General features: G+C 39.3%; 1 protein-coding gene across 25 annotated transcripts in view; it reads left to right on the top strand.

Moving 5' to 3' along the window:
- The first annotated feature begins 330 nt into the window (after positions 1-330).
- LOC135490614 (muscle calcium channel subunit alpha-1-like) overlaps positions 331-27,148 on the top strand; it is a 101,651-nt gene continuing 74,833 nt past the window's right edge. For all 25 annotated transcript variants that reach the window (XM_064775871.1, XM_064775866.1, XM_064775884.1 and 22 more), the window contains exons 1-5: positions 331-561; positions 918-1,335; positions 2,258-2,363; positions 26,265-26,404; positions 26,613-26,719. In XM_064775871.1, coding sequence (XP_064631941.1) covers positions 543-561; positions 918-1,335; positions 2,258-2,363; positions 26,265-26,404; positions 26,613-26,719 — 790 coding nt within the window. In that variant the 5' untranslated portion in view covers positions 331-542. The remainder of the gene's footprint in view (positions 562-917; positions 1,336-2,257; positions 2,364-26,264; positions 26,405-26,612; positions 26,720-27,148) is intronic.

Raw genomic sequence — 27,148 nt, 5'->3', positions numbered from 1 at the left:
GCCACTTGTACTTTCCCGGGGTACTTTCTCAATCCCAACAAAAAGTCCAAGGGAGCGAAACGACTGGGGACGAAAAGGACAGGGAGCGAAACAACTGCGATAATAGATCACTTAACTTATCGAAAATACGCGTTAATAAGAGAGATTTTGTATCTTATTGCTGTACGAGTTCTCTTTTATTTAATATCATCATACTGAATATTGTCTTAGATAAATTTTAAAGACCTTCGTTCAGTAGATTCACATTTTGCCAACAAATTGATCGCCTGAAAAAGATTTTTCACGTTTTAGTCACTTATTCGATCACAAACTCCACCTTTCAATATACCGTTGAGTTGCATTTATCGCACTGGTTCATATTTTCGGCAAATATCACCCAATTGTGTATTGTGATCAAAAATTCATAATTACATACATTGTATCTGCATATTGGAATATCTGATCTGGAAGTTCCCGGATGTCCACCAACTATCAAAAATGGAAGGCGCATGACTACACTTGGGATATAATTCCGAATTTTTATCTGCTTTCAAAACCTCAAAATGGCCTCGTATGATTCAGGTAAGGTTGGAAGTAGCAAAGGCATAATTTCAAATCGATTTTATTGTCATATGTGACTCCTGTATGCTTTTTCTCGGTGCGAATAGGGTTCCGTTCCCTTATCCATCTCTTATCGGGTACTGATGTCTGCTATGCTATGCTGTAGACATGGCAGGTAGGCACTAAGGAATTTTACCTGGATTTTTACTCTGAATTCATTATTTTCAGTGTAGCAATGGATTCATATCAGGGAATGGACTAATATCACATTTCTTATTCATTTTGCAGAGGAATAATAATTTTCTATGTCTCAGATGTAACTGTGGTGGATTAATTTGGATAAATGACTGATTCAATTTCTCTTTCGCATTTTTCAGGGTCACACAGTGGCTATGACCGGGGGAATAATTTCACACCCTCTCCCGCAAAACATAGCAGAACTGACAGTGGTAGTGGCGATCAACCACTCAAAAATCAGGATTACCAGCCGACTAGCACATCTAGGACTACTAGTGCTCCGTCAGCACCCACAAACAATTCTCTCGATCCCGCCGGGGAGGCGGAGAAAAAGCAGCAGACAGGATTACCAGGCCTTAGCTCCGCGTGGAGTGCAGCTTTAGCTGCTGCTCGTGAACAAGCCGCGGCTGAAGGAGGTGGAACAACCATGGCGCGAAAACGACCAAATCAGAGACAAAATCGGCAGAATAATGCCAACCCTCGCCCGCTTCGGGCATTGTATTGTTTATCACTCAAGAACCCGATGCGAAAGTTCTGCATATCGGTTTGTGAGTGGAAATATCCTTTTTGAAAAATTTCATAAAAATTGTAGGATCTGTATCTAAAGTGCATTAATGTAATTTCCTTCCTTTGTTTCCCATTCCCTAGCTTCCATTACCTTTAAACCCAACTGCAGGAGACAATTATCTGATCCCTCAAATTGATTACAACTTCTTTATATCAGGCCTACATAGTAAATTATGTCGGTTTCAAATTGGGGAATCCCCATTCTCAGTCAATTCAATAGATTTCTAGGAATCAACTAAACCAGCATGGTTCTAAATAGGCCAATCAAAACAAAATTATCTTAATTCAAGTGTGACCTTATTGTCCTCTATTGTGTGGGCAGCCTACTTTGCTTATAATGCTGTACAAACTTTAAGTATAAATAGTTCATTGCAGATGTTTGGTTTTTTATCACAGATAATCAAATCCATTGGTGTTACTGTTAATTGAAATAGATTGGTGTTAAACGATTCTAAATAGGTTTCAATTGTTGTGGCTCTTTCCAGTTATACCAGTAGTTGTGCCATATGTCAGAGTAAAATTATATTCTTTTCAACTTGGATTGTCAATGATAAAGAATTTCCCTCTTTATAAGTGTGTGTAAATCCACCAATATTGTTGTCACACCTGAATATATACAGTAGAACCTCTCTTAGCGGACACCTCTCTATTAAGGACACTAGTTTTGGTCCCAAATTGGTTGTTTCCATTCAATTTGACCTCTAATCAGGACACCTCTCTATTAAGGACAGCACTTGTCAGTCCCAAGGGTGTCCTTAATAGAGAGGTTCTACTGTACATGTAGGCTAATGCCATATTGAACAACCCAAATTGGTAGGGTCCTTCTTGGGTAAATGACTCCCTCTTTTTTGGAGGTTTTGAAGATTTTCTTTTTCAGACTTTTTCTCACAATTTTCCTTGACCACGTGCTCACGCCTTTTGAATACCTAATTCTGCTGACTATATTCGCCAATTGTGTGGCGCTTGCTATCTATACCCCATACCCGTTGTCGGATTCAAATGAGATCAATGCAGCGCTGGTAAGTAGGATTTTAGAAACTTTTAATGTTTGTCAGGGTCTGACCGTTGGTTTCGTCACGAATCTCAATTGAGGGCGGAAATAGAGGTCCGTGCCATCCTTTTTACCTGCTTAGGACAGACAATTGAAGATAATGTGGAACCGTTCTTGGGAGACCATTCTGGAATAAGAGGTGGAAAACGAACATGGAAATCAAACCAGCACTTTGATGTTAGACTGAATCTGCACATCTCAGATTGAGATTGAGATTAAACTCAATTCAGAAGATGTCTTTTGGTGTGCCTTTTAGTGCATACTACAAGCTTACACTGCTAACCCAACACTTGGTGTAGGTGGCCTGCCGTGTCTATGTATTGGACGAACTCGACTGGGGTAAGCTGATAAAATATTCACTAAGTGTAAATGTTTCTTGGGCAAAAACTTCCTAATATTCCATGCCAATAGATGTGTCTGCTGGTATGCATGCTTTTAACCAACTGCACAAGTTGTACACAAACAGCTATAAATGTACTATACAAACTCTCGAATCCTCTTCTTAACAAACATTAAAATTTCAACAGTGCCCAGACAGCCCAACATCATGATATGAGGCTGAAGGAGAGCCAAGTTGGCTTGCCTGAGTGAATTTTTATTTCGAAACTTACATGCAGTTGTTAGCATACATTTCAATGTGGCATTTGAGATTTGAATTGCAGGAGTAAACGCGGAGTTAATATTGCAACTAGTACCACTTGTCTATAGTGATCAATTTTGCGCAAGTGGAGAAACGCTGGTGTATCGATTAGTACCGCGCTTTCAAGTAGTTTACGAAGCACTATCAGATATGTAACCCTTTGTCATTCAACATTTATCAATGACGATATTTAAGTGTCTGTACCCAAGGTGGTATTTTTCAAGTGACGTGTCGAGGCCCATATGGTGATCAGTTATTTGAAAATTGTTGTGATCTTGGAATTATCGATTTCATTTGCGACTGGCTTTCATGTCAAATTGGTTTAAAGGAGAGTTCATTCAAATGAAATGATGTTAGTGAAGAAGGCCCGTCTCACTGAGCATGTGTTTTGCACCTCAAATGTATTTGGCTGGATGATGTGTCTATGGTAATATAGGCTACAGGGTTTACCCCACTCACTGCAGACCTAGTCAATCTCCTCTCTAGTTGGTTAGGATCACTGTGCATTTTTCCATAGAACTGTGGTTAAAGCATAGGAAATTCTAACCAACTCAGCTGGATCAAAGGTTCAGAGTGTTTCTTTCAGCATTGCCTTGTTGCTCTTCCATCAGCGGATGTAACTTGAGCCTACACTAGGAGGCTGTGGTACATGGATGACTGAAAAATAACAGACAGGGAAAAACTACCTGTAGCTGAGCAAGCCAATGATAAATAAATCTTGAAGAGGCCTACATGTGCAACTGCTTTTTGACTAGTTATTCATGTAAGATGCATCATGTCTACTTGGAGAAGGGCCAAACAAAGCCGTCTGAATCAGTTTCCTTTTGACTCCGCATCTGTTCATTTATCTCTTTTCGGCTTTGTAGCTTATCGAGCTCGTGCATAGTTATTGGAGTAGTGCCCCCAAGACAAAGATTTATGATATCTTCCTCTGTCGTTACTGAAGTTAACCAGTGTCTAAAACCTCCAACATATCTAAAAGGTTGACCATGGGCAGCACCATGAAATCCAAAAGCATTTGGAACTCCTTCAAAGTGATGTGAATACCAATTTTGAGGGCCGGGGAGGCTCTTCTCTGGAAAACAAAGAACAAGTTCCCCCCATGAAATTGGCATCCACTTCATTTTGAAAGAGTTCTAATTGCATGAGGTTTTGAAGTTGTAGCCAATACATGTATGGTGGTACCATGTCTGCCTTGTCAGCTTGTAGCTTATGCACAGTTACACAGATATTGGGAGTAGAACCCAAGACCAAAAGAAGTAATCAATAAGTAAGGTAATGCATCACCAGACTGGGTCTGAGGAAATCTATGCCAAATCCCATTGCAATGATGACATAATTACAATAAGTACACATATTTGGCCCCAAGTGTACTTGCTTATTGCTAAATCATGCAATAGCAATGAAATGCCGAGAACGGTTCTGCGCGGTTGAAAGCTTGGTGAAGTGCCTGCAGAACCGGGGTCTTTATGTTGGCTTGTTAGCATATGGGCCGCAGTAATTTGATCAAAATGTACATTCAGACCTCTCTTAGCAGACACCTCTGTTAGCAGGACACTGTGAGAATCGAGATATCAATATAGTGTAGGTGAATGAGGTGAGACTGATGCAGTCAGTATACACTTGACAGTAAATGTGACTCGCTCTACCAAAACTAGGCGCTTGTCGCATCTGAACTCGACAGGTTGATACGGACTTGTTGTTCATTTCCCTATTGTAGACCTTTTGTGAAATCTATTACAAACTGATTTGGTCACATTTCACAAAAGGTCTACAATAGGGAAATGAACAACAAGTCCGTATCAACCTGTCAAGTTCAGATGCGACAAGCGCCTAGTTTTGGTAGAGCGGGTCACAAATGCAGTATAAAATGCAATGAACATGAATGACATATCCCTTTAACATTGCCATATTCCATATCCTGTTGATTTGAATATTCTGTGTAGTTAGCATGTAGAATGCTAGTACATAGCTGTAAATGCTAACTATTGATTGTTAAAATACCTCCAAGTCACAAACTGAATTTTGAATTAGACTGAAGAGGGGAAAGAGTACGGCAGTTTTACATACATATTTATCACATGGACATGCTCAGTGGACTTATAAGGGTGTAAACCATTGAAATCCAATTCAATGTAACAAATATGTCAATCAAAATTCTATTGGTATTAAGCTTTCATGTACATAACAATGCCAGATGAATCTAAAGAGTTCATTGCACAGTTGTCGGTAAAGATACGCTTTACATGCATTTCCATCCAAATTGAACTGGAAAATGAGAAAGTCTGTTTTTGTTGGAAAAAGGTGCTATGTGCACTCCAGCATTTGAAAGTGTGAGGGATATGGCTATTCAGCATTTTTGTCGTAAATACAGACTTGCTAACGAAAGTTGTCATCTGGCAACTTTAAGTATCATCCCTGTAAAGGCTGTAACACCACGTCAACATCAGAAAAATGTTTCCAACATGAAAATTCCATTGCTGATTGCTTTTGGCTCTTGCATTCCTCTAAATGTGGAATAAAAAATCACCAGTTGCATTCTCTGCTTGAAACCTGGCTGTGGTGATATCATGCTAAAGGATTGTAGGATGGTTCTCTTGAGGAGGCGTTATGGTACTTCTATGTAGATGTGCTTCTTTAGCCTCAGTAACAAATTTTCAGGTTAAAGGTACATGCATTGGCTGCATTAAAAACCTTTTGGGCAAAGATAACAAATAGTTTCATGGTCTCCTGACATGGATTGCCTTTATGCATTCCTTCCTACCTGATGATGATGGGCATGTTGTTAGCGACAGTGTACCATCATTGTTTGTGCGTGCTTCCCACAGAAAACTTAGCATTGCAGATTCAGAAATATGTATTTTTTCACAGCAACTCTGTTGTTTTGTTCACTGTTTCTAGAGATTTCTAAAAATACCTGCTAAAGAGTCATCACCTGCCTGACTTGGTAGAGAAGTTATCTTTGTTTTCTCGCATACCCACTTGGCACACAGTCGGCCGTCCATCTTCACACTGGTTGTGATAATTGTTCCGTGGAAAGATTGGGCAAATTGATGTATTTTGTTGAAAAGAACAAGTTGCTGCTAAGGCCTAAAGATGTGCCTTTACCAATTTGTCTAGGTTCTAGCTGATTTATCTAGTCTGTTCTGTCATCCGCAATTCTCCTCTGTATCAATTTCTGTTCTTTTCGTTCTCCGAAAGGCAGTTTATGTTTTCTTCGTCGATAAAAAAGCAATGATGGAATTTTCAGCACTGCTGCATCTAAACATTCGAATACATCTGCCATCTCATACTTTTTGCCAGTATAAGACCACATACCATTTTGAGTAAAAAGATTCTTTTTGCCAAATGCAACTATTACCATACACTGTATCCTTTTATTTCTTCCATTGTGCTAGCATGTACCTTATGGGAATATTCCCGATTTATCAGCAGAAGTTTGGTTCCCTTTAATGTGCAACAGCGCTTTCCCAATGGCCATTGGTCGCCATGGAAACTCCTTTTTTTACAATGAGAATCTCTAGATTTCTGAAATTCATCCTGATTGCTGTGTTATTTTGGAGCGTGCAACCAGAGTCCGGTAAAACGTGATGCCATCTGTTATAATTGCGGACATTCAAACCTTTTATGGCCAAGAGCAGTTTGTTTGCTCTTTGATGTAAGGAGACTTTCGGTTGATTGATTCCGTTTGATTCTCTCCCACGAAAATGATAGGTCTGTGGTATGGTTATGCTTGAGAAGTGAAACGTCTTTGAAAAGAAGTTGGCTTTGCATTTCTTGCCCAGGAACATAGCACAGATTACTAGTAATGGGTTTGATTCCTGCCTTCAAGCTCTATGTATACCTACGTATTTTGACTCATCAGTATAATGGCTACTTTAGTCATGGGGTGAATAGAGATTCATTTGTTGGACATCATTTTGATACTCAAGTTTCCATTATAAATGTTGGTGCTCGAAATTTGCTGCTTTTGCTTCTGATCTAATATCAGTTGCAAATGAAATGCATGAAATCTGATCCTTGCAAACTAATTGACTTACTTACTATCAACGCGTAATTATCTCGTGTCTGAATATCAATGTTCCCTGCATCAAATATTTAAATTTAACTATCTCCACTCAAAAGATGCTTTATTGACTAATATAATATGCATGATAATCCTATCATGCTATGGAAGTCATGTTCTGCTAATTTCCATTTGTAGGATATGACCTTAATGTTCATGTATTTATCGAGAATATTCAAATATTCACCATTCACCATTCACTATGATGCAGATGAAATGTACATGCACATCTATGTTTGTATGTAGAGCAGGAAACACAGATTAAGTGCTATCCTTTAGCCTAGTCTTATCATGAAGTTGTTAGCCTCGTAATCCAAGTTTCATATGACCTTGAGTTTAGTCACTTAACTTTGATTGCCTCATCCTTTGAAAAAAAAACTCCATACAACAACATTGGATTGTTTTCTTGTCCTCTCGTCCCCATCTCAGAGTGATCCATAAGAGATTATCATGGACAAGACTGATATATTGCGACCATTTATTTTCTTAGTTCCTATTGATTCTCAGCGGATATGCGAAGCTTAAAGACAGTTGCTGGGAGAATCTATGAATAATTGACAAGCAGTTGTCACTAGCATTAGAAAATGAAGCTAATGGTGGGGCTCTGTTGTACTAAACATGGCGTTTTTCTGTCAGACGGTGACTGTCATTACATAATGATTATTAAATGAGGCAGTTTTTGTCGTCTCGTTCCCCAAGGTTTCTCAGTAGGCCATATTGGCTCTGTATAAGTTAGTGGCAAACCCAGGGAGTAGGATCAGTCAGTACCCAATCACCTCACAAGAGGCAGCTTGACGAAATAAGACAGTTTTTTACAGTGATGAAATGATGCCAAAGATAGGCTGCTGTCATTTTCCATTTCAGATCCACCATGTAGAAGACTGTTTGATTATTTAAATCAATCCCAAATTAAAAATGCTCATTTTAGATGGCTGCAATATGTTGAGAATTCAAAGGGTTAAAATGATATTATTTGGTAAGCGGGTTCTGATTAGACGAGAGCTATATCAACAACACTTGGCCATGAAAGCCATTTCTCAGAGATGAAGCATTCCCGGTTACCATGGAAACTTATACGGCCCTTTACACAGTAGCGGTAGAGTATCCAAGTTTAACAAATGTTAGGTGTTGGTTACAACTGATCATGAAGATTGGAAGTCATGAGTTGTAGACACTATCTATTGTGATTGCCAAACCTGCACCCATGTCCTACCATCCAAGGTTTTTGTCCTGACAACTACTTCTAAAAAGAAACTTAAGTCAGGTGTGGTTTGTGAATTTCTTTTTTTCACTTTTGCACGTACATGTATGTGTAAAGTTACGTAGAACTTCTCAGCAAGCACTGGTAGTTTCTGTGTATGGAGTTATGCATGTTGGATTTATTCTGTACAGAATATACAACTCATGTGTACATTATATTATTGTCCGTACATTGGTTGTACTTGATAATTATCTAGCTGTGAATCGGGGACCATCTGGTGGTCAACTGAAAGGATGTGCTATTTGACTATAAAATAGATGATGTCATTTACCAGGTATTTGATCGGGATCAAGTCGATTTCATCTGAATGAATGAGGCTTGTGCCATGTTTATTACAACAACGAACAGCTGCCTGCAAAATAATGCAGAAAGGATGATTAAGTCATTAGCTTTGGCTAGATTGAAAAATCTGCAGTCCAATTAAGCCCATACTGATCATGTAACAAGTCACCTTGCATAGGGCTATGTATAGGTGAACACTAAAGCAAACTGACTCATGTACTGAAAACTACCAAACAGTCCGGTCGAAAAACTACAAGACTGTAACATACAAGGGTTAAAAGGTTTTCCAATGAACGCTCTAAAATCTTCTTTTTTTTCTTCAAGAGGGTAAAGTGATACCTGTATGAGCTCCTACTTTTCATGCTACCCCATAGTGCCTCTGAGAATAAGACGTCGCAGTATGAAAAGCCTTTTTCTTTTCGTGCTGATAAAAAGCACTTCAAATCCAGGTCTCAATATAACAAATAAATTACTTTTCAAACGTGGAAAATATAATAAACGCCGTGTGAAATACGAACTTGTCAAAAATTGCTTTTGCACGAAGATCCTGTGACCTTCACATCAACTTTGATGCCTGGTTATTTTGATTTAGAAATCATTACCCTGAGGAGAGAACTTAAATATGTTGATCTGACAGTGTGTTTCAAAGATGACTAATACATCACAAAGATTGCTTTCGCAGGATATGTAAAAGGCTTCCCTTTTGTTTTTAAACTGAAGTCGCTGAAATTTGTAACATTTGTCACTTTGGTATCTTTGCTGAGCTGCAAACTCAATGAACCCAATTTCTTCATGTCTGATATGAAGCCATGTGAGCAACAGATATGACAATGCCCTGTGACCTTTGTAATTCTGATGACGTGACATCGATATTTAAAGCCAGGCATCAGAGATCATAAATTCATCAGGTTAATTTCCCCTTTCCACATGGTCCAATGGATTATTCAGTGCCCGGTTGACTCTGATGGTATTCCTCTTGTCGTTAAATAACTGGACCTCGAACAAGGCGCTTGTCCGTAATTCAGATCCAATCACGGTCAATTCTCTCCAATTTCCATATAAATGATAATAATATAAATGCATAGACCTCGTGTCATTGGCAATATACTATCGTATTAATGTGCAGTCCCTAGCGCTATTTTACCGTGTCTGACCGTATGTTTTCATTGAAGCGTTTTGGGCTATATTGGACTCGCATATCAGGCATGGTTGATGGCTTGGTGTAAATATTATGGCAAGATGGCATATTTGGCCATCGGGGTTTGAGTAAGTGCTAAAAGCTAACCATTTATTGTATTGTATGCTCCATTTCTTCTTAATCTTTTGTGATATTTGTGGCACCAAATCATTCCATATCCAGGCAATATTTTCTGTTCTCTCAATTGGTGTGAGTAAAATATGGCTGGGTTGTGGCATTATTGCCAGGATTCAGCCTGTTGTCTCTGTCAATACCTTCTCATTCCTCCTAAGTCCACTGACATCATTTCCATCGATGTTTTGAAATTTCAAAATCTTGCACTGACCTCTCCCCTGGCTGTTGACGTTTCTTCACTTCAATAAATGCCATTTTTCAATCGCAGCAGAAGCAGATGGCAGATGTTACCATGCATTTCATGAAGGACACAGGACCTGTTGTTATGTTACTGGTGCGCTAATGTTACAGCAGCTCTGGTGCTATCGTCATTTAGCCTCATTGTCATTTAGACAATACCGTGGCAATAAACAATCGGAACTAGCGTATACATGTAATTTCCCTAATAGTATTGCTAGCATCAGGTCCCTATAGCTTATGACAGTAATTATTTCTGATTTCAGCCGATTAGCTGATTCATTTGGGAGTTTGTTTTCGTACTTGGGCATTGCTAATGTGACTTTTAGTTTGATGAAATATAGTTTATGGATATTTTACAAGGCTTATACAATCAAGGGTGATATATTAAGTGATGTTAAGCAGCTTATGTCGCTTGATATCCCTGTGGAGGCATACTCTATGAATTAGTTTGGTTCCATACTCAGCAGATCTGAAACTGAAACGTAGATCACTGGCAATTGCTCTGTATCCATAGTCCAATTTAAAGTGGACATGCTAGGATGTGCATTTCAATACATTTCATATTAAAGTGGCTTGAAAACTATGTGCTAAGTATTTCAAATATGCACTGTTTTATTGTTCTAGTGGGATGAAATGTACCCCTAGATTAGAGGAAAACTAGCTCGATCTTCACATTGGATCATGCAGTTAATGACTGTTGCATTGGATTATTGACACTTTTGTCACCTTTTTATGACACAAGCTCACAATATGTCTATTTCCTTAACTCCTGGAGGTAGAATAGACTGCAACAGACTAAGAGTATGAGGGCCAATATCAAATGCAAAAGAAGAAGAAGAAGAATTTGAAGATTTTTAGACAATTTTTTTCATACATTCTTAACTCCTCCAACCCATTTCCTCCCCGTGTAGGCTACAAATTGCAATTAACTTGTTTCTATGTGCAAACGAATGCGATACACTATAATCATGCAACCAATGTCGTTATCGTTATAAATCTATTGTGTGTTTTCTTGATGGATTTCACTTTCTCCACCATTGATTAGTGTGCGTGCCACCTGTGGATTGCGCTCGTTTCGATAATAAGCCAATAATTCACGCTAAATGTGCAAACTTCAAATAAATTGTAATTCTGCTGTACTCGAATGAGCTAACTATTGAACACTAGATCAATATGTGTCATGAAATTCCTGTAGTTCTGTTAAATTGCTGATAGGCCTGTTGTTTTAGATCATTCCTTGATTTGTAAGTGCATCGGCTGAATTATGGCTAATGAACCAATCGTATCAGATGCCTACAGTAAAACTATACATCATGCAAACCAGAAAATATTTCCCTTTAAAGATATTTTCTCATGCACTTCTGTTCAGTGTGAGCTTTCTGAGTTGAGGGCTCAGGGAATTATCATTAGTTCTCGAAATGAAATTGAGCAATTTTGTAATATACAGTTTGGGTAAGCCCTGACAAAGACAAGAGTTCACGCTTAAAAGTAGCCTGTCAGAGTTTGAGAGAGTCACTCGCTATCTCAGCAAATGATCAGATTGCAGTTGGAACCCAGAGTTGAGAGATTATTTACGCCATCTTGTCCTAAGTGGCACACCTCTATGGGTGCCGAATTAGCCACACCTGGTCTGCCACGTCAACATACTGGTCGTCATATAGTACTACATGTCAGGATATGTAGCAACGATACAGTGTGATTATCCATGATAATCCGGTAGCACTATGCTGGCCACTTCCTCTGTTGACACTGCTCATAATCCAGCTTTAGCCATCTACTTTATGAGCCGCTTGCTACAATCCATCTACTCAAATCTGCTATTACTAACTGAATATTATCACCTGATGTGTTTATTTCATAGAAACATTACATTTCTCGCCGACATAATTGAAATTCTCAGCAAAGTGCATCAATTTCAATCCGGCCATGTCAATTCCACTTGTCTCTTTATCATTTGACATATGCGTGAATGGTGGATGGGAATGCTCGGTGATGGTGGCGCTTTTCAGAGGGATGCTATTAGTGCTAACCAGACATCCATTAACGAAGAGTGTAATATTCAGTTGCTTGTCAGGGTAGGTTATGGCATGATGGTTAACGAACGGTCACCAGAGAAGATATAACGAAGGTTTCACCAATGGTGTGTACTCTTTTGCCTAGAGGTGTCCGGCCCTTCCTTTTGCAGCTACAGCTTATTGTTCAAGCTAGCAACAAAGACCTTGGTGTAAACAACATCCTTTTGTGTAGAATTTGCGTCACAACTGTCCGGCTTATAGGGTTTAATCTGTTAAAGTTGCTGCAGCAGATGGCATTCTTCAATATCGTTTATTCACATCCTCTATCGCCTCTTATCATCCGATTGCCTCCGACAGGTATACAATGAGAAACAACATCACACACATATTGTAAATACTGTCGCCATGACGACGCATAACCAAGGGTAGGTTCTCAACGTGATGTAACTTTAACGACTCCATCTGAAGCAAGGAACAAGAGGGGGGTGCACGTCTTTGTTACAATGTTCATGCACTGTCTGGAAACTGTGTATCATCACAGAGAGCACTTAGTACATCACATTGAACTCTTGAGGTGTGTAAAATGCGAATGAATATGTGTTGTTAATGGTGACAGAATTTCAATATCAATAGATTAAGGCGCAGTTTGGCAATGTGGATGATATCAGCACAGTTTGGTTGTCCTTTGGATGGGTTTCAGACATTGTATTAGTGGATCAGTAATGTCTGTGATGACAATTGTTGAGTTTTTGATGACACTTGCAATCGTCATTAACGAGACACTTGCAATCGTCATTAACGAGACACTTGCAATCATCATTAGCGTAAGGTTGGAGTACTGTGAATGGGGTATTGATGTGACTCTGATATCAAGTTTGCTATCCCCCGTCACACCATCACTTGGCAGAGAGGAGATATAGTCACGATTAGTCTTGTCATTTGTGAAGCTTGCACGAATATGAACATGATAATGACAATATGGCTGTTACATTTTACAACTGACTTCGTAACACAACCAGAGATTGATACCCAGTTTCTTGGCATGACCTCCAACAGTTTATGCGGAGGCCTTGAGACGTGTACTGCCTTATAACAAGGAAAGCCATCGATTGTCATTACATCTTTAAAACAAGATTTGATGACTTTGCATACAGATTATCATACTTTTCCGCGCAATTCACGTTGATTGTAAATATGCTAAATGTACCTAGGCTTTATTTCGAGACTTAAGTAATTACAAGTTGGCGCCATACCAGGGGGTCTCCGACATCGTTGACAAATCGTTTACTTGGAGTGACATTCCTTGGACATTGTTCAAAGGTATCTGAATGACCCGCCCTAACAATATGCGTATTGATCTCGTGGTGATTAAACAAACTGTTGTAATCAGTTATTGAATATTATTAGGATTTCATCTTGATTTATATAACATCGTACTCCTACGACGTCCTGGTACACACTGCTTTTACACAGTACAATGTACATGCATATTGAACTATAGCCCTGGACGAGCTTTTGAGGATGTTTGAATAGACTGTTGTGACAATAATGTTTCAATTTTGATCTTGTCTTTCATGATCGGCATAAGGCACCTCGGTTAATTATGTGAACACCTGAATTTCGACATATTCTGTGACACATTTTCTCTAGAGTCAGACCCGACTGCTACTTGTAACCAGTATCAAACCCAGTGATAACCAGTCTAATCAACAGCAATCTAAACAATCTTCTTTGCCCATTCCATCAAGAATTTTTCCATGTAACTCTATGAAAACTTCTTGTTTGCGGGGCGCTTGAATCTGACTTTGATAGATCAAAGGAAATCTAAAGTTCCATCTTCAATTTCTTTGTGATATAACATCAGAGTCATATACATGTAAAGCCCGAGTTCAAGTTGAAAAGGCAAATGTCTTTGAATAGCCTGCCGATAACGTCAATGCATTTTTAAGTTATGAGCAAGAAACAGTAATTGTATACGGTATCTGTATACCATGTACATGGATTCATGTAATATAACTGTCCCTCTGGCTGTATAAAGGAAACTACTTGTATCCCAAGGCATTCATTGATGAATGGTTTAGCAATTAGTTTCACATACCCACAAGCAATCTCGTTAATTTTCAGTCTATAAAAATACCAGAATTTATCACAACCATAATGTCACACTTGTAGTGAAACAAGAGAAAGAGCAGTTTACTTGAGACACTGAGCATTTCTATTTTCCGGAGAGTAGTGTTACCCCTGTATTTGTTACCAGCTACTATTTCAAGCCCGTTGAACCAGGATGCAAGATCCTCTCTAGACTGCTCACTGAGCAACAGAGGAAGAACAAGAACCAAATCCTGTGATATTTCTCCTGGAAATCGATTCGTCCTCCACAGGGAAATGATCAGATGATGTCGTGTAACAATGTCCAATTTGCACCTGCGCAAATCCCAGGCTAGTGACTCGGGAGCATCTAGTCTTTATGTGCAATGTAATTGTTTCGGCGAATATGCAAAGGACACGTACATGGTATAAGAATGTAGTGCTGTAGAGTAGTTATGCATGGCAGTGGTGTATGATAGCAGCAAGTACATATAAAATCCATACCTGATAGCAAGGACATGTTTGATTTTGGCTGAGTTGTCAAAATGTCTTGCATTACTTTTATCTTTTAGTCCATTGATCTTGACCAAATGAGATAACACCTTGCTGTTGTAATACATGTAGACCTACGAAAGCCAAGTTTGTAACTTGCATTTCTGTGAATGTTGTAATAATTTCGATAAAGTAAATGTTTTAAGAAAGTGAAAATCTGGTGCCTTTTTCAATTTGAAAAGGACTGTACACGAAGTTCTCATTTTGCATGGCATGTTTAGTCTATGCTATATGTTTTGTAATGGTTGGATGTTGAGTACATTTCAGACACCTTTGGTTGAGCAGTACATTCATGTGCATTAGCTATCATGAAATATAGGGTTGCCTGCCTATATGGATCAAAATCTGGTCCATTTCTCCTGTAGCTGACTCATACAACTTGCACATTGATATATGTCTTGTAGCATCCAAGTGTTGTATAGTTCGGCACTAGCTTGGATGGGGGTCAGGTTACTCCTTTCTAAGTTTAGCACCAGCATGCTAGCAGATGCTAGTGAAGTCTTTCTCGCAAAATAAGTAGGCCTAGCTCCTGAAGTTCACCAGACTTACTTCATACCAGGTAGCACCTGAGCCAGGTGATGGTATGATGGTAAGCATTATGGACTGTAGTGCAGGTTCATTTAGCTCTGCCATGTAATTGTGGAGGAAAGTATTCTCTAGCCAGCGCATAGGCTAACCTCACTTCATTCGTTGGGAGAGAAATTGCTTCTAAATTGAACAATATTTTAGCATTCAAATTCGAATGGACCCTCGATCCACATGATCCAGTCACTCAGACATTCTTTTATCACGGTAACAGCAATTGAAGAACTTGACTTAATAGCAGAGTTCCAAGTATTTCTTGGAATGCATTTCTTCTGCATTCAATATTCTGATATCAAACAGCTCCTTCAAGTAATGTTACAAGTTTCTCCTGTTCAATTGGAGCATGATGAAGTTTGCATGTAAGTTGGTGGTGTGTCAGAAGGAATGGTTTAGCTATAGCATGTGTAGCCTTCATTGTTTGTTTCTAATGCTAACTCCTTCATGTCAAGAAGAACTTCGATTTCTACAGACATCAACTCTTTTGGATTCTGCTAATTTTTTTCTTCAAATTTTTCTTTGGAGTATCACGCTCTACTTCTCTACAGGGAGACGTTCATGTGATAAACATTGAAGTGTAGACAGTCAAGGCGCCTCACATATCTGTCACATGACGGGCAGACTGGAAGCCTCAATAAAACGTTCAGCGCCGACTGATGCATAATATACTGTATAGTAACAAAAACCACTGGCTATTTAGTTATGAGCAATCCTGTACTTTGATAAAATCTATGCAATGTTTCACTAAACCGATATCTGGGGGAGGCTGAGGGATCCTGACTATTGATTTTCACTCCCATGTTTGTATATCGATTGATTCCAGGTAAATACATGATGGTGACCTTGATATAATGATAATCTCGTGTTGAAATTTAAGCCCTGCTATAAACCCATTGGGACTTCAGGGTTTTATAAATCTATAAAAAAGATTGCCAATCCTTACACGAAATATGTAGATTTTTTATTGTTTTTAAGTTTGGCCTTGATATTCAAATTGATCTGTTGTTCCCTAATGTAGCCGAAGGGGATATCCTAATGGCTAAAGTATTGATTACCAATACATGCTAGCTTCGACCTTGATAGTAGAATTAGACCTGTGCTATATTTTGTTAGCCAACCACCCTACAAGATTGGCAAACTGGTACAATTACGACTACGATAAAGTTTGCCCCTACAGTGCATAAAACAAATTCTATGCTCTGCTTGCTAACCTATAAGGTAAAGTGGAACAGTTTTGACCCAGGTACAGTAAAGTATAGAAACCAGCTGGCAATATTGTACTGGTGAAGCAAATATGTAACCTTATCTTCTATTTCTGGTAGAAGCGCTAGAACTGTATGCTACATTACTTGGTCCGGGTGTCCACAAATCGACAACCCCAGAATATTAACCCTGACATTTCTCAATTGAGCAGTTTTGCAGCCGCAGAAGCCTATAAAGACTGGATAGGAAATAAACACTAACTCAATTACTTCCCGTCAAATGTCCCCTCCCCTGATTTCCTATTTCCTCAATCCTGTCCTTCCCAGCTGGTATACTGTCACAGTTACACCAAGTTACCACAGGTACACAGAATGAAATGTATTCGTAACCATGGTAACCTGTACTCCAATTACTTGCTCTGTGTAGACACAGTACTAATTCTTGTTATACCTGGCAAATCCATATTTGCTATACATTTTTTCTATCGGTGGCGGACCTTGTGTGTTATTGACTTGTTTGTCACTTGTGGAGAGACCAAACTGTTCCGCATCAAATCAAACTGCAAGTGATACATCTGTAATCAGTTGTTGTTTGTTACTAATCATGAAAGAGTTGCCTATAAATGCATAGCTCTAATCTGTTCTGTTGCAACCAAAGTGGGGATGATTAGCCCATGCCCCGGCTAATCGGGCCTATCTGTTGTTGTTTGCAGCCAATCCTGAAAGAGCTGCCTAATCCTTGCTCTAATCTGTTCTACATCAAACTGCAAACAATGACCATTGTCTTTTGTTATTTGCAACTTATTGTGAAAAACAAGCCTAACTGATCAGCTCTAATCGCTCTGAAATTTGTTTGTACATGGAATCATTGCTCAAAGCTCTCAATCTGTTGTTTCACGAAGATTATATCCAAGTGGTTGACATCCCAGTATATATTCTTTGTCGATCAGCAATTCAATACACAACTCTTGGAGATAACAAAGTGTCTCAGAAGGAACCTGACCCATCAGCCCCTCTACTCCTCGTTCTTGAATCAAGCACAACACTGCTTTGTTCCTCAAATGGTCCTGCCCCAACACCTTCAACAACATCACCCTTCAATACAAGTACCTCATCACGGTGCAAAAACTGCTTATAGAAAGGACATTTTCTCATTACCGATCCATCTTAACCACCCATCTCCTGATGAGGATGCCTCCTTGGCAAATTAGCTGTCAGGCTGGTTTCACCTCTTGATGAACCTTGGACGTGTGACATTTCACCAGGAGCAACTGGTGGTTGTTTTCAAGATTAAGGGGTTAAGTGGATTTTGATATAAAGAAACTTCGGAGAAGCACATCTGATGTGACAGATTTGCTTCACATAAATAAAGTGAATATTGAGCTGTGTGGCATCAAAGAGGATTTGCATGTTACTGCGGTATTAAAAGGTTCTTCCACATTGCCAGCTCTATTCCTTTTATGGCCAGGTATGTGTTCTGAACCAGAGATAACCAGCAGCCAATTTATGAAACCCTGAAACTCCACTCAGGTTCAGTTAATATTCTATCTTACAACAGCCAGAAGATATACAGCAAGCAAAGCAAGCAATAATCGACCTTTGAGAAGAAATTCAGTGCAGATTACGCCAATGAAAGACTTGCCTGCAGATATAGGAAAGCAATGATGGCCAAACTTGAAGCAATATGACATTGACGTTACGTTCTATAGATTACCAGAGGCATGCAGTCTGGGTATAAAAACATGTAATCAAAAAACATGTAATTATAGATCGAAGGAGAGATGAAGGGAAGGTGAGGGATTAATGCGTTCATTCCTGCTGGTAATAACAGTTGAGGAGTGAAGCCTTGGAACTGTATGAGGAACGGAGCTTTAACTCTCTGCCTGCCGAACACGTTCTAAAACAACCTCAATTCCCATCACTTCTGCCCAACTTGTCAAGAATCAAACATTTATTTCTCACTAAAACAGAGAATAACAGTTAAAAGCACTTTATTCTTGCTCCTTCCGTGCACTCAAGTGTCTACCCCTTGTCTTACTCAAGTGTTGCAGTAGTTCCAGACTGGTTGCCCGCCTCAAGTGACCTTGCTAAACCAGACATGTTGACAGGATGTGCAGCCTCCGACCATGAGTGGATGATAGATGACAATGATTGATGTTCGATGCACCATAGAAAACGTGGCAAGGAATCGAATAGATGGCAGAGTGCCAATCAATGTGATCCATCTTCATGGTCCAATGGTTCTGTGATCGTGACACTGATACAAAATACGCACAAGTACTTCTCGCGAGGACTTGGGGTTATTAAAAAAAAACTGGTGCAGAAAGTGAATGGTAAGCAACACTGTACATGTATCTCCAATTGCTACACCAGAAAATAACAATGATTGATGTTAGATAATCACATGGCAAGGATTTGAATAGACAGGCTGGGAGCCAGTCAATGTGCTCCATCTTCATGGTTCAATAGTTCCATGATCATGACACTGGTACCAAATACCCACTTGCACTTATCTCGAGCAAGAAGCAGGGAAACGATACATAAAATGATTATGAGATATGGTAATTTTTACGAAATGATTATCAGTTCATTGGTATAAACCCCATGTTATAGAATCATATGTTCACCAGCGGGGAGCGATATTGTCAGATTTCATAAATATTTGCTCCAAGGTTAGTGCTGTGATGAAATGGGCCAGATGCGCGGAGATCATTCAATATGGCAACTCCCCGAATACCATGTAATAACATCACTTGTATATCGTATTCCCAGTGTTACAATCTAATAAATGTTACCTCTGGAGATGGCAGAATTCACGATTCATATCTGTTGTATTCAATGGGAAACTGTGGACAAAAGTGGCCTGGGAAGTGAAAATTCTTCAAGAAATTGCTGAGAATCACTCGTCCAGTTGTGATGGTTCTTCTTGAAAAGGGAAAGCTTGAAAAAGAAGATTTAGAATATTCGATATCTGTCCCTTTAATGACCAATTTCACAGATAGTGGATGACTGTAGTTCATTTCATAAGAAGTTAGTACTACATGCAAAAACAATACCTCTCGGCCATGCTGGTGACCAAGGGTAGAAAACTAACTTTGCTGGGAACATTTCATAGTTTACAGGATTCAAATGAAGCCTGATGTAGAAATGAAGCTGGTCCTTGGAGGCTTTTTGGTATGATTAGAAGCCTGAAGACAGGAACTGGTGGGTTTATGAGCTGTCTCCGTCCCGAGACCAAACATGATCGATGGCCTACTACATTATGGATAATTTAATTACTCTCTTACTTGTTGCAGAGCCCATATCAGGGAGTCCCTAGCCTATGATTAGAGACTCTGCTGAAATAATTCTTAGTCAAGATTAGAGAATTCTGGAGCCAAATCATAATTTGAGAATAAAGGAGTAAGGGGTGATATCATTTGAACAACAAATATGAATATGATATCAATTTTCTGAGTCGTTGAGATTATTCTGTATCCCTATAGTGTCTCATTCTCAGGTGTTCCATGGTCCATGATTATACTTGGTGATGAGTTAGTACAATGTACTTTGATCCTCGCCTCACCCCGGCTAATCAGTCCATCCGCATTTCACCAGGAACAATGGATGACATGTCCACTTGATGCATCACAGGCCCATGTTGGGGTTCTGAACTTTTCCAGGCCAGCGCAAATGATATCATTATCTCTGCAGTGGGAGTCCGCAGGGAAATGAGCTGCAGAATTTGCCTCATTGGAGATAAGTGTCTCTTGTGGAGGAGTGGCCGAACTCGCTAAGTTATGGGGTCCACCTCTGTTGATTTCGACGTCAGGGCTGATGCGATTTCAGAAACATCAGAGACTGATCCCATAAGATGGCCGTTATGTTTCCTTATAACACTGCTTCACCACTAGGGGCGCTGATCAGGAAAGAGGCGAATTAGAGCACAGTGGGCCTCAGGGAGGGGCTAGCTGCAGTGGACTGAATTAAAGACCAGCCACTGTTGGCTACATGTATCATATGATGAACAGAAGCCATATGCAATTTCAAAGGTCTTTGAAATATAGACGATAACAACAGTCTCCAACCCACATTTAACTAAAAAATCCTTCACATGATAATGTCTTTATGTCTGAGCTCTTAGATTTCACCAATGTTGCTCTGACATTGCTATTGCTTCTTTGTACTACCTAGCTCGCAGCGGTTCATGTAGATACATAGAAATCATATGAAATTTTAGCCTGATGAAGTTTATCTCTTTGAAATATGGCAGACTCCACCGCCTTTGATATTGAAAATGTAATCAATGTATACTGTGTTACCGTTATGGAAGCTCTGTAAAGCGTGTATTGAATTATTTTAGACCCTGGATTTTGTAGTGATTTCTCTATATAGACTATAACCTTTAAAAAACATGTAATTTATGTGACGATGAGTATGATCGCATTACTTTGATGTGGAGAATGCGTTTTGTGATATACAATTACAGGTTAAGGTGCGCTCTGAATTTGCATTATCTCATCTATACATGTGAGAAGAAATGATGAGCCAGTGCAGGAGTTGTCCAAATCTTACATGTACTTTACTGTTACTCTTATGGTGATTGGTTTCTATGATTTGATATCATAAAGTGTACCTTACGGTGTCTGATAAATGTGTGTCCAACAACCAGACCAGAAGAGCCCACTCATCCGTTATTCCCAATCAATGATGCTCAATGTCAACAATTCTTTTCCAGGGATGAAAAACCGGGACCTATTGGGCATCTTCCAAGAAACTCATCTGCCTAATACTTCATTTGTAAGCCATTGCTAGTTACCATGGCAACGAGTTACAACAGACGCTCCTGAACTATTTCATTTTAATCTCCTTCACACTTTAGAGTGGATTCTCCCGGAATTAGTGGAACAGTAAGATGCTGAAAGTTGAAAATACAGCTCAAAGTACAATTGTTGATCATAGTAAACCTGAGCTATTGTTTCTGTTGAATGCTGGCCCTACAGACTTGACGCACTTTTACTTTATTATTGAAAATCGGCTAGTCTTCAGAACACAGGCTAATCGTTATGCTATCGCTAGGTTACTAAGCAACCCTTTTTTCCAGCCATTACCACTAGACTTGTTCACGTTTCTGTCATTAGGCATTTATTGTTCTGTTCGGATGTGTTGGTGCTCAATTGTCGAACAAATTGAAGGCTATTTCGTCAATGACGCACATTCAGATTTCCGACACATTTGTGCTGACCCTATTCACCTAATATGTCGCGCACTTTCTGTATATTTGTCATGTTACAATCTTCTGTGCCTCTTCCTCATCACCAAGACCAATTTTCATTAGCAGTATGTCCGATACTGACCAATTTGGAAGCAATTATTCGGACAGGTCTAGATTACATCTGATGACCATTCTGCCCTATGTTGTCAGGGAACGATTGGTGAAGATTTGCTAAGTTGCCATTAGCATCTTTCTATATTGCAATCAGACTTCTGCTCTGACAGGTTTTGGTGATCAGTAGTGTGGCGTTGAGAGTTTTTCCCAAGTTCTGCTTCACCTCAGCTTACTGTATGGTCTATGCAATAACCTTGGTGGTCAAGATACTTAAGCAGCAACAATTAGACTTTTGCAGTGACAGATTTCAGTGATGATTGGTATGGCATCAAGATGAAAAAAGATACTTTCAATCAACTGCCTGTCTTCATTGATGTCGTATGTACATGGAGAAAAAGCAAATACTTATTTCCATGGCAACAGATGATTAGTACATAGGCAGTTATTGTATCCTATCATGTCTTATTTCTTCAGTTAGTCTCACTTCAATTGGAGTTGTGTGTTTTCGCTAAACAGCTTTATACTGGTCAAAAGTAACTGTTAAAACTTGTCTGGCGAAAACTTCTGCGAAGGAACAGTTATTGGTTAACATCACCAGAAGTATGGTGTGGAAACGTTTCAAAACCAATTTCGACAGTGGATCAGAACCTATTGGAAAAATCAGTCCTTGAATTTAACCCCACAAAAGAAACCAGATATACCTGACAATTTCAAAGTTAAACATGGTGATTTGAAAAGCAATTTCCAATAATTCCAGCGAGCCAGAAGCCCCTCAACTCCATGTGTCAGATTTCAGGTTATTCTGATGATCTCTGCATCAGGTTGCAGCACAGGATGGTTTTCAAATCATAGCAATCATTTGTCTCACTGTGAAGCACAGTCGAGAAATTATGGAAAAATAGCAGTACAAAATTATGCACTCCATCTACCCTGCTTTTATCGTGTTCATGCCTGAACATCTTACCCGAGGCTTGCCTGTGACCTGTCCTGTTTTCGACGACATTGCTCGAAGCAATGCTTCTTGACCATCTTCCCCATCAAAGGAGTACATCTAACACTGACTCCAGGGGTGATTCTTTCTCTCAGCAGTCAGGATCTTGTCAACGTTGCTGCATCGTTCTAGTCAGTGAGGCTGAATAATGAAGGTCAGAGGTGCAATCAGACTTTTTAGGGCAACAAGGTAAATGATGGTGTCCGTCAGGATTCAGACCAAGATTCATGCTTGAGTGATGAGCATCAGATGTCATCTATAAGGATGGTCATCAATATATCCTATATGTTGCCTCAACCTCCTTTTCCTTGCAGTATGTTATTCTGATACTATGCCAGAGAAGTCAACAGAAGCCTCACTATATCTTGCTTAGACCACTCCACCAGCAACATGTCTGGGTGTGATAAGAGATAAACAACGAAGATCTTTAGCGTGATTGTCGGCTTTTGATAATGAGAAATAATTGGTGGTTCTTTCTTGAGGAATTGCTTGAAAATATTGGTAGACCATTAATGTGTCTCAGTTTAGAAAGCTAGAAGAGGCTGAGCAACAAAGCAGTGTTGATTCTAAAACGTGAAATAGCCTCTGCTGTTCTTGGTAAAAAGCTCTCTTGTTCCTCTCTCTCGATAATCAAACTATACCCCAGGTTTTAGTAACAATACTAACATGGCCTGGAGAATAGTGGATGAAGGGTCCTGGTATCCAGGATGGGTTCCTAAGGAGTGTTGTGACAATCCGAATAGCGTGGTACTCAAAGAAATAGATTTTTGAGCCATATTGAAATTTCTTCCCCACTCTGCTTGGGTGTTTGTAAGCTGCTATCTGATACCATAGTGTTATCGAAACCTGGTAAATCTCTGAGGTGCAGACATCACAAAGTGATTCGGTTGAGTACCATTTTCCACATCCGCTGAGACATCCAAAAAGTACATTTGACAATATCTGGTCACTGGTTGTTGATGGGTATTCCCATCTGATGTGGCTATCATCTGTCAGTGTTGCAACATCTTTATCAACAAAGATAATCAGATATCTTGCTGCTTTGTGCAGTGGTTTCAGCGAGACATCCCTGGAAATTGATCCGTCAGGCTTTGGTAACTTCGACACCACAAAAATGTAAGGGTGAATCGCTCCATCTTACCACGCACAACAATCCTTTTGATTTCAGTCATTAGGGGGCAGTCTGATGATCAAGATGACACCAATACCTCCATTTTGCCGAAAATGGCGATCACTAGATTCTTGCAGCACCTCTTCAGTTGACAGAGTTATTGCTATTATCAATTGAGGCACGTTCCAGTTTGATTTCATCATCAGTTATCTCTTTGTGTTGGGTCAATGCCCTAGTGTTTACCATCACCATCCTTTATACCGATCCTGTCTTTTTGTCCTAAGATCATCCCCGTGCTAGCATTCTGGTTCAGTCTCATCATCATAGATCAATCGCAGCCTAGCGATTCATTTCCTTTCAGTGATTTTCCATTGTTGGGTGGGATGTACGCAGCAGGTGTCCATCAAAACTATATTGATTCTGTTTCTCACGTTTATAATTCTCAGCTGGTCTTCACGCATAGCCTAAAGAACATGTTTGTTTTTAAGATGGTCTTCGCCCATCCCTGCATCGGAGACCAGCATATGATATATGGGTTATGGAGTGACGATAATGACAAGTCTAGCAGTTAGGGATGTGGCTTTCTGTCTCGGTTCTGTCTGATGTCTATGAATTCTGTCTGACACTTTTACTTTACACTACAACGAATCACTCCTCAACTCAATGTGACCAATATAATCAGAACACCTTATACTTTAAGGACACCTTTTCTAACGTCCCAAGGGTTTTCTGATATTCTTTGCATTTGGGCAACTTTTAAATAGAGTTGTCCTACATGTATACTTTTATTTGTTTTTGGGTGAAATTGAGATGTTCTACTGTATGTCCTTTGCTATGGGTAGTGTTAGCTACTGTGGGACTTAGAATAAATAGATCTGTGGTGGCCTAATTGGAACAACCATAATGATCCAACCCCAGGATAGACTTCCTGCCGAAATAAGGCAGATTTCACCCAAATCGTCATGATGAACGAATGGGTAATCGAAGTATAAACAACACGGCACGGTCGAGCCAATGCGCGACGAATCATTACCATCACCTCTTGCCATGTATTCTGATCATCGACATAAAGCAAATGAATGTGCTATAAATAGACGCTGATGACGCAGGTCTGGGATTGTGTATGACTTTACAATGGGTTGCATGTGTACTAACCTGGGAAACAGGTCAGATACGGAGGTGATTACTCTATATATAGCTGAATGAGGGGCTATAATTAGTTCTCAATCACTAAACGGATATTTTTGAGTTTGTTCAATACTACTCATGTATTTGTTTATGGTTTGAAATCATACAATCAATGTGTTACTAATAACTGTGTTCAGTTGATAAGGCTGTGATTTTAGGTGACCAAATGTTCCTGTCATTTGCAAAGAAGTTTTCCAAGTCGATGTTCCACCAATCAAATAGGGGGCAGACATCATTTCATCGCCATAAGGCAAGTTTGGTAAAAATGTTATCAACAAGTTCAGTAGAAAAAGGTTAAAAATGGTGTGAAAATACTGACACACATTTATTGAGCTTTGCGTCACTGCATAACATGTGTCATCTCACATCAAATATGCTCCATCCATATCCGAGTTTTTCACCACTGAATACATCGAACTCTGATTATCAGAAAGATCATTGACTATATTTGCACCTCTGTTGGTGCGTCTGCTATAATGTTACACCATCCCATTGTGCTCGTGACAGATCCTGAATGAAATGTATGGACCGTGATGAAGTCACATGGTTTGGATTTATCAATGACATTATCAATGACATCGAGTTTTCAATACTCATTATACTTGGATAACTTCGAATCCCAATTATTTTTTTCACAAAAAAGTTTTTATCACCGATTTTTTTTTCTGTCTCCGAGCAAAAAATATGCAAAAATTGGTAAATTTTTTTACATAACTGAAAATGTAAATTTTTAAATTTTTTTTGTCATTTTATAGCAAGCCCACCGCACTCAAAATCGTCGAAAACTGAGAAAAAGATTTTTTTATTTGGAAATGGAATTTTTATTTTTATTTTTTCCTCCTCTGAGCTGCCTCTACAGAAGTCTTCCGTGAGAGCTAAAATTTTTTATTCTTATTCCACCCTCCTCAGCTTGTCCTTGGATGAAAAAGCATGCTAAACCAAGATATAAAAAAGGCTTGCCTACGATGAAAGGAAGATCTTTTTTGTCTTTTCTTCCCTGTTCTTATGTTGGCCCTTCTTATATTTTTCAGGAGAGTGTCGAATATGTGTTCCTTATAGTCTTCACCTTAGAATCTGTCATCAAGATCCTCGCCTATGGATTTGTACTTCACCCTGGTGCTTACCTCCGCAACGGATGGAATATCCTAGATTTTATAATTGTAGTTATAGGGTAAGTTTTTGGTTGACACTTTGACGTTAATTATCTTGTACCAATAAGAATTCTTTTTCTGCCAAACTTTTGAGAGCATGAAATTTTCAACAGATTACCAAAAAATTCTGTTTTTTGAGAAAACATATTTTTACAAAAGCAAAATGCTCACAAAATTTTCTTTGGTACAGTAGATACGCATAACGTGTTATTTTATCTTCTCTTTCAGTCTTGTAAGTGTAGTGATGTCACAACTACAGATGGAAAACTTTGATGTTAAAGCATTGAGGGCTTTCAGGGTCTTGAGGCCTTTAAAACTGGTTTCTGGAGTACCTAGTAAGTACCGATGGAGAATATCCTTGAAGCATTCATCCTGTTGGTTAGAATATCACGAGGGACGGCAGAGACCGCTGACCTATGTTTCATTTGTCCCTTGTGCTTTTAACAAGGAAGTCACTGATCAGACGGAAAACTGTCCACACTTATTCCGTTCTTTCCTTCCAATTCGTATTTCATGGGGAATGTCATCGGTAATTAGGCACTTGTAATGATCTAGCCGATTCGCCATGGCAACATGGATCATGGCTGATTCCATGGCAACAATCAGATTGTTGAAAATGGAGGTCGATGCGTGCTGTAGTGCTATGAAATGAACGTGGACCTTGGCCCGTGACAGTTATCATGAAATAGCCTTGAATATTTGAGTTTAGCAGCAATATTAAACATAACATCAACCATATTGACAGCCATCTTGGATTCTCCTGA

The sequence above is a fragment of the Lineus longissimus genome, chromosome 7, assembly GCF_910592395.1.
Source record: "Lineus longissimus chromosome 7, tnLinLong1.2, whole genome shotgun sequence".
Taxonomy (NCBI): Eukaryota; Metazoa; Nemertea; class Pilidiophora; order Heteronemertea; family Lineidae; genus Lineus; species Lineus longissimus.
Note: the sequence above shows the minus strand (reverse complement) of the source record. Positions and strands in the feature narration are given on the sequence as shown.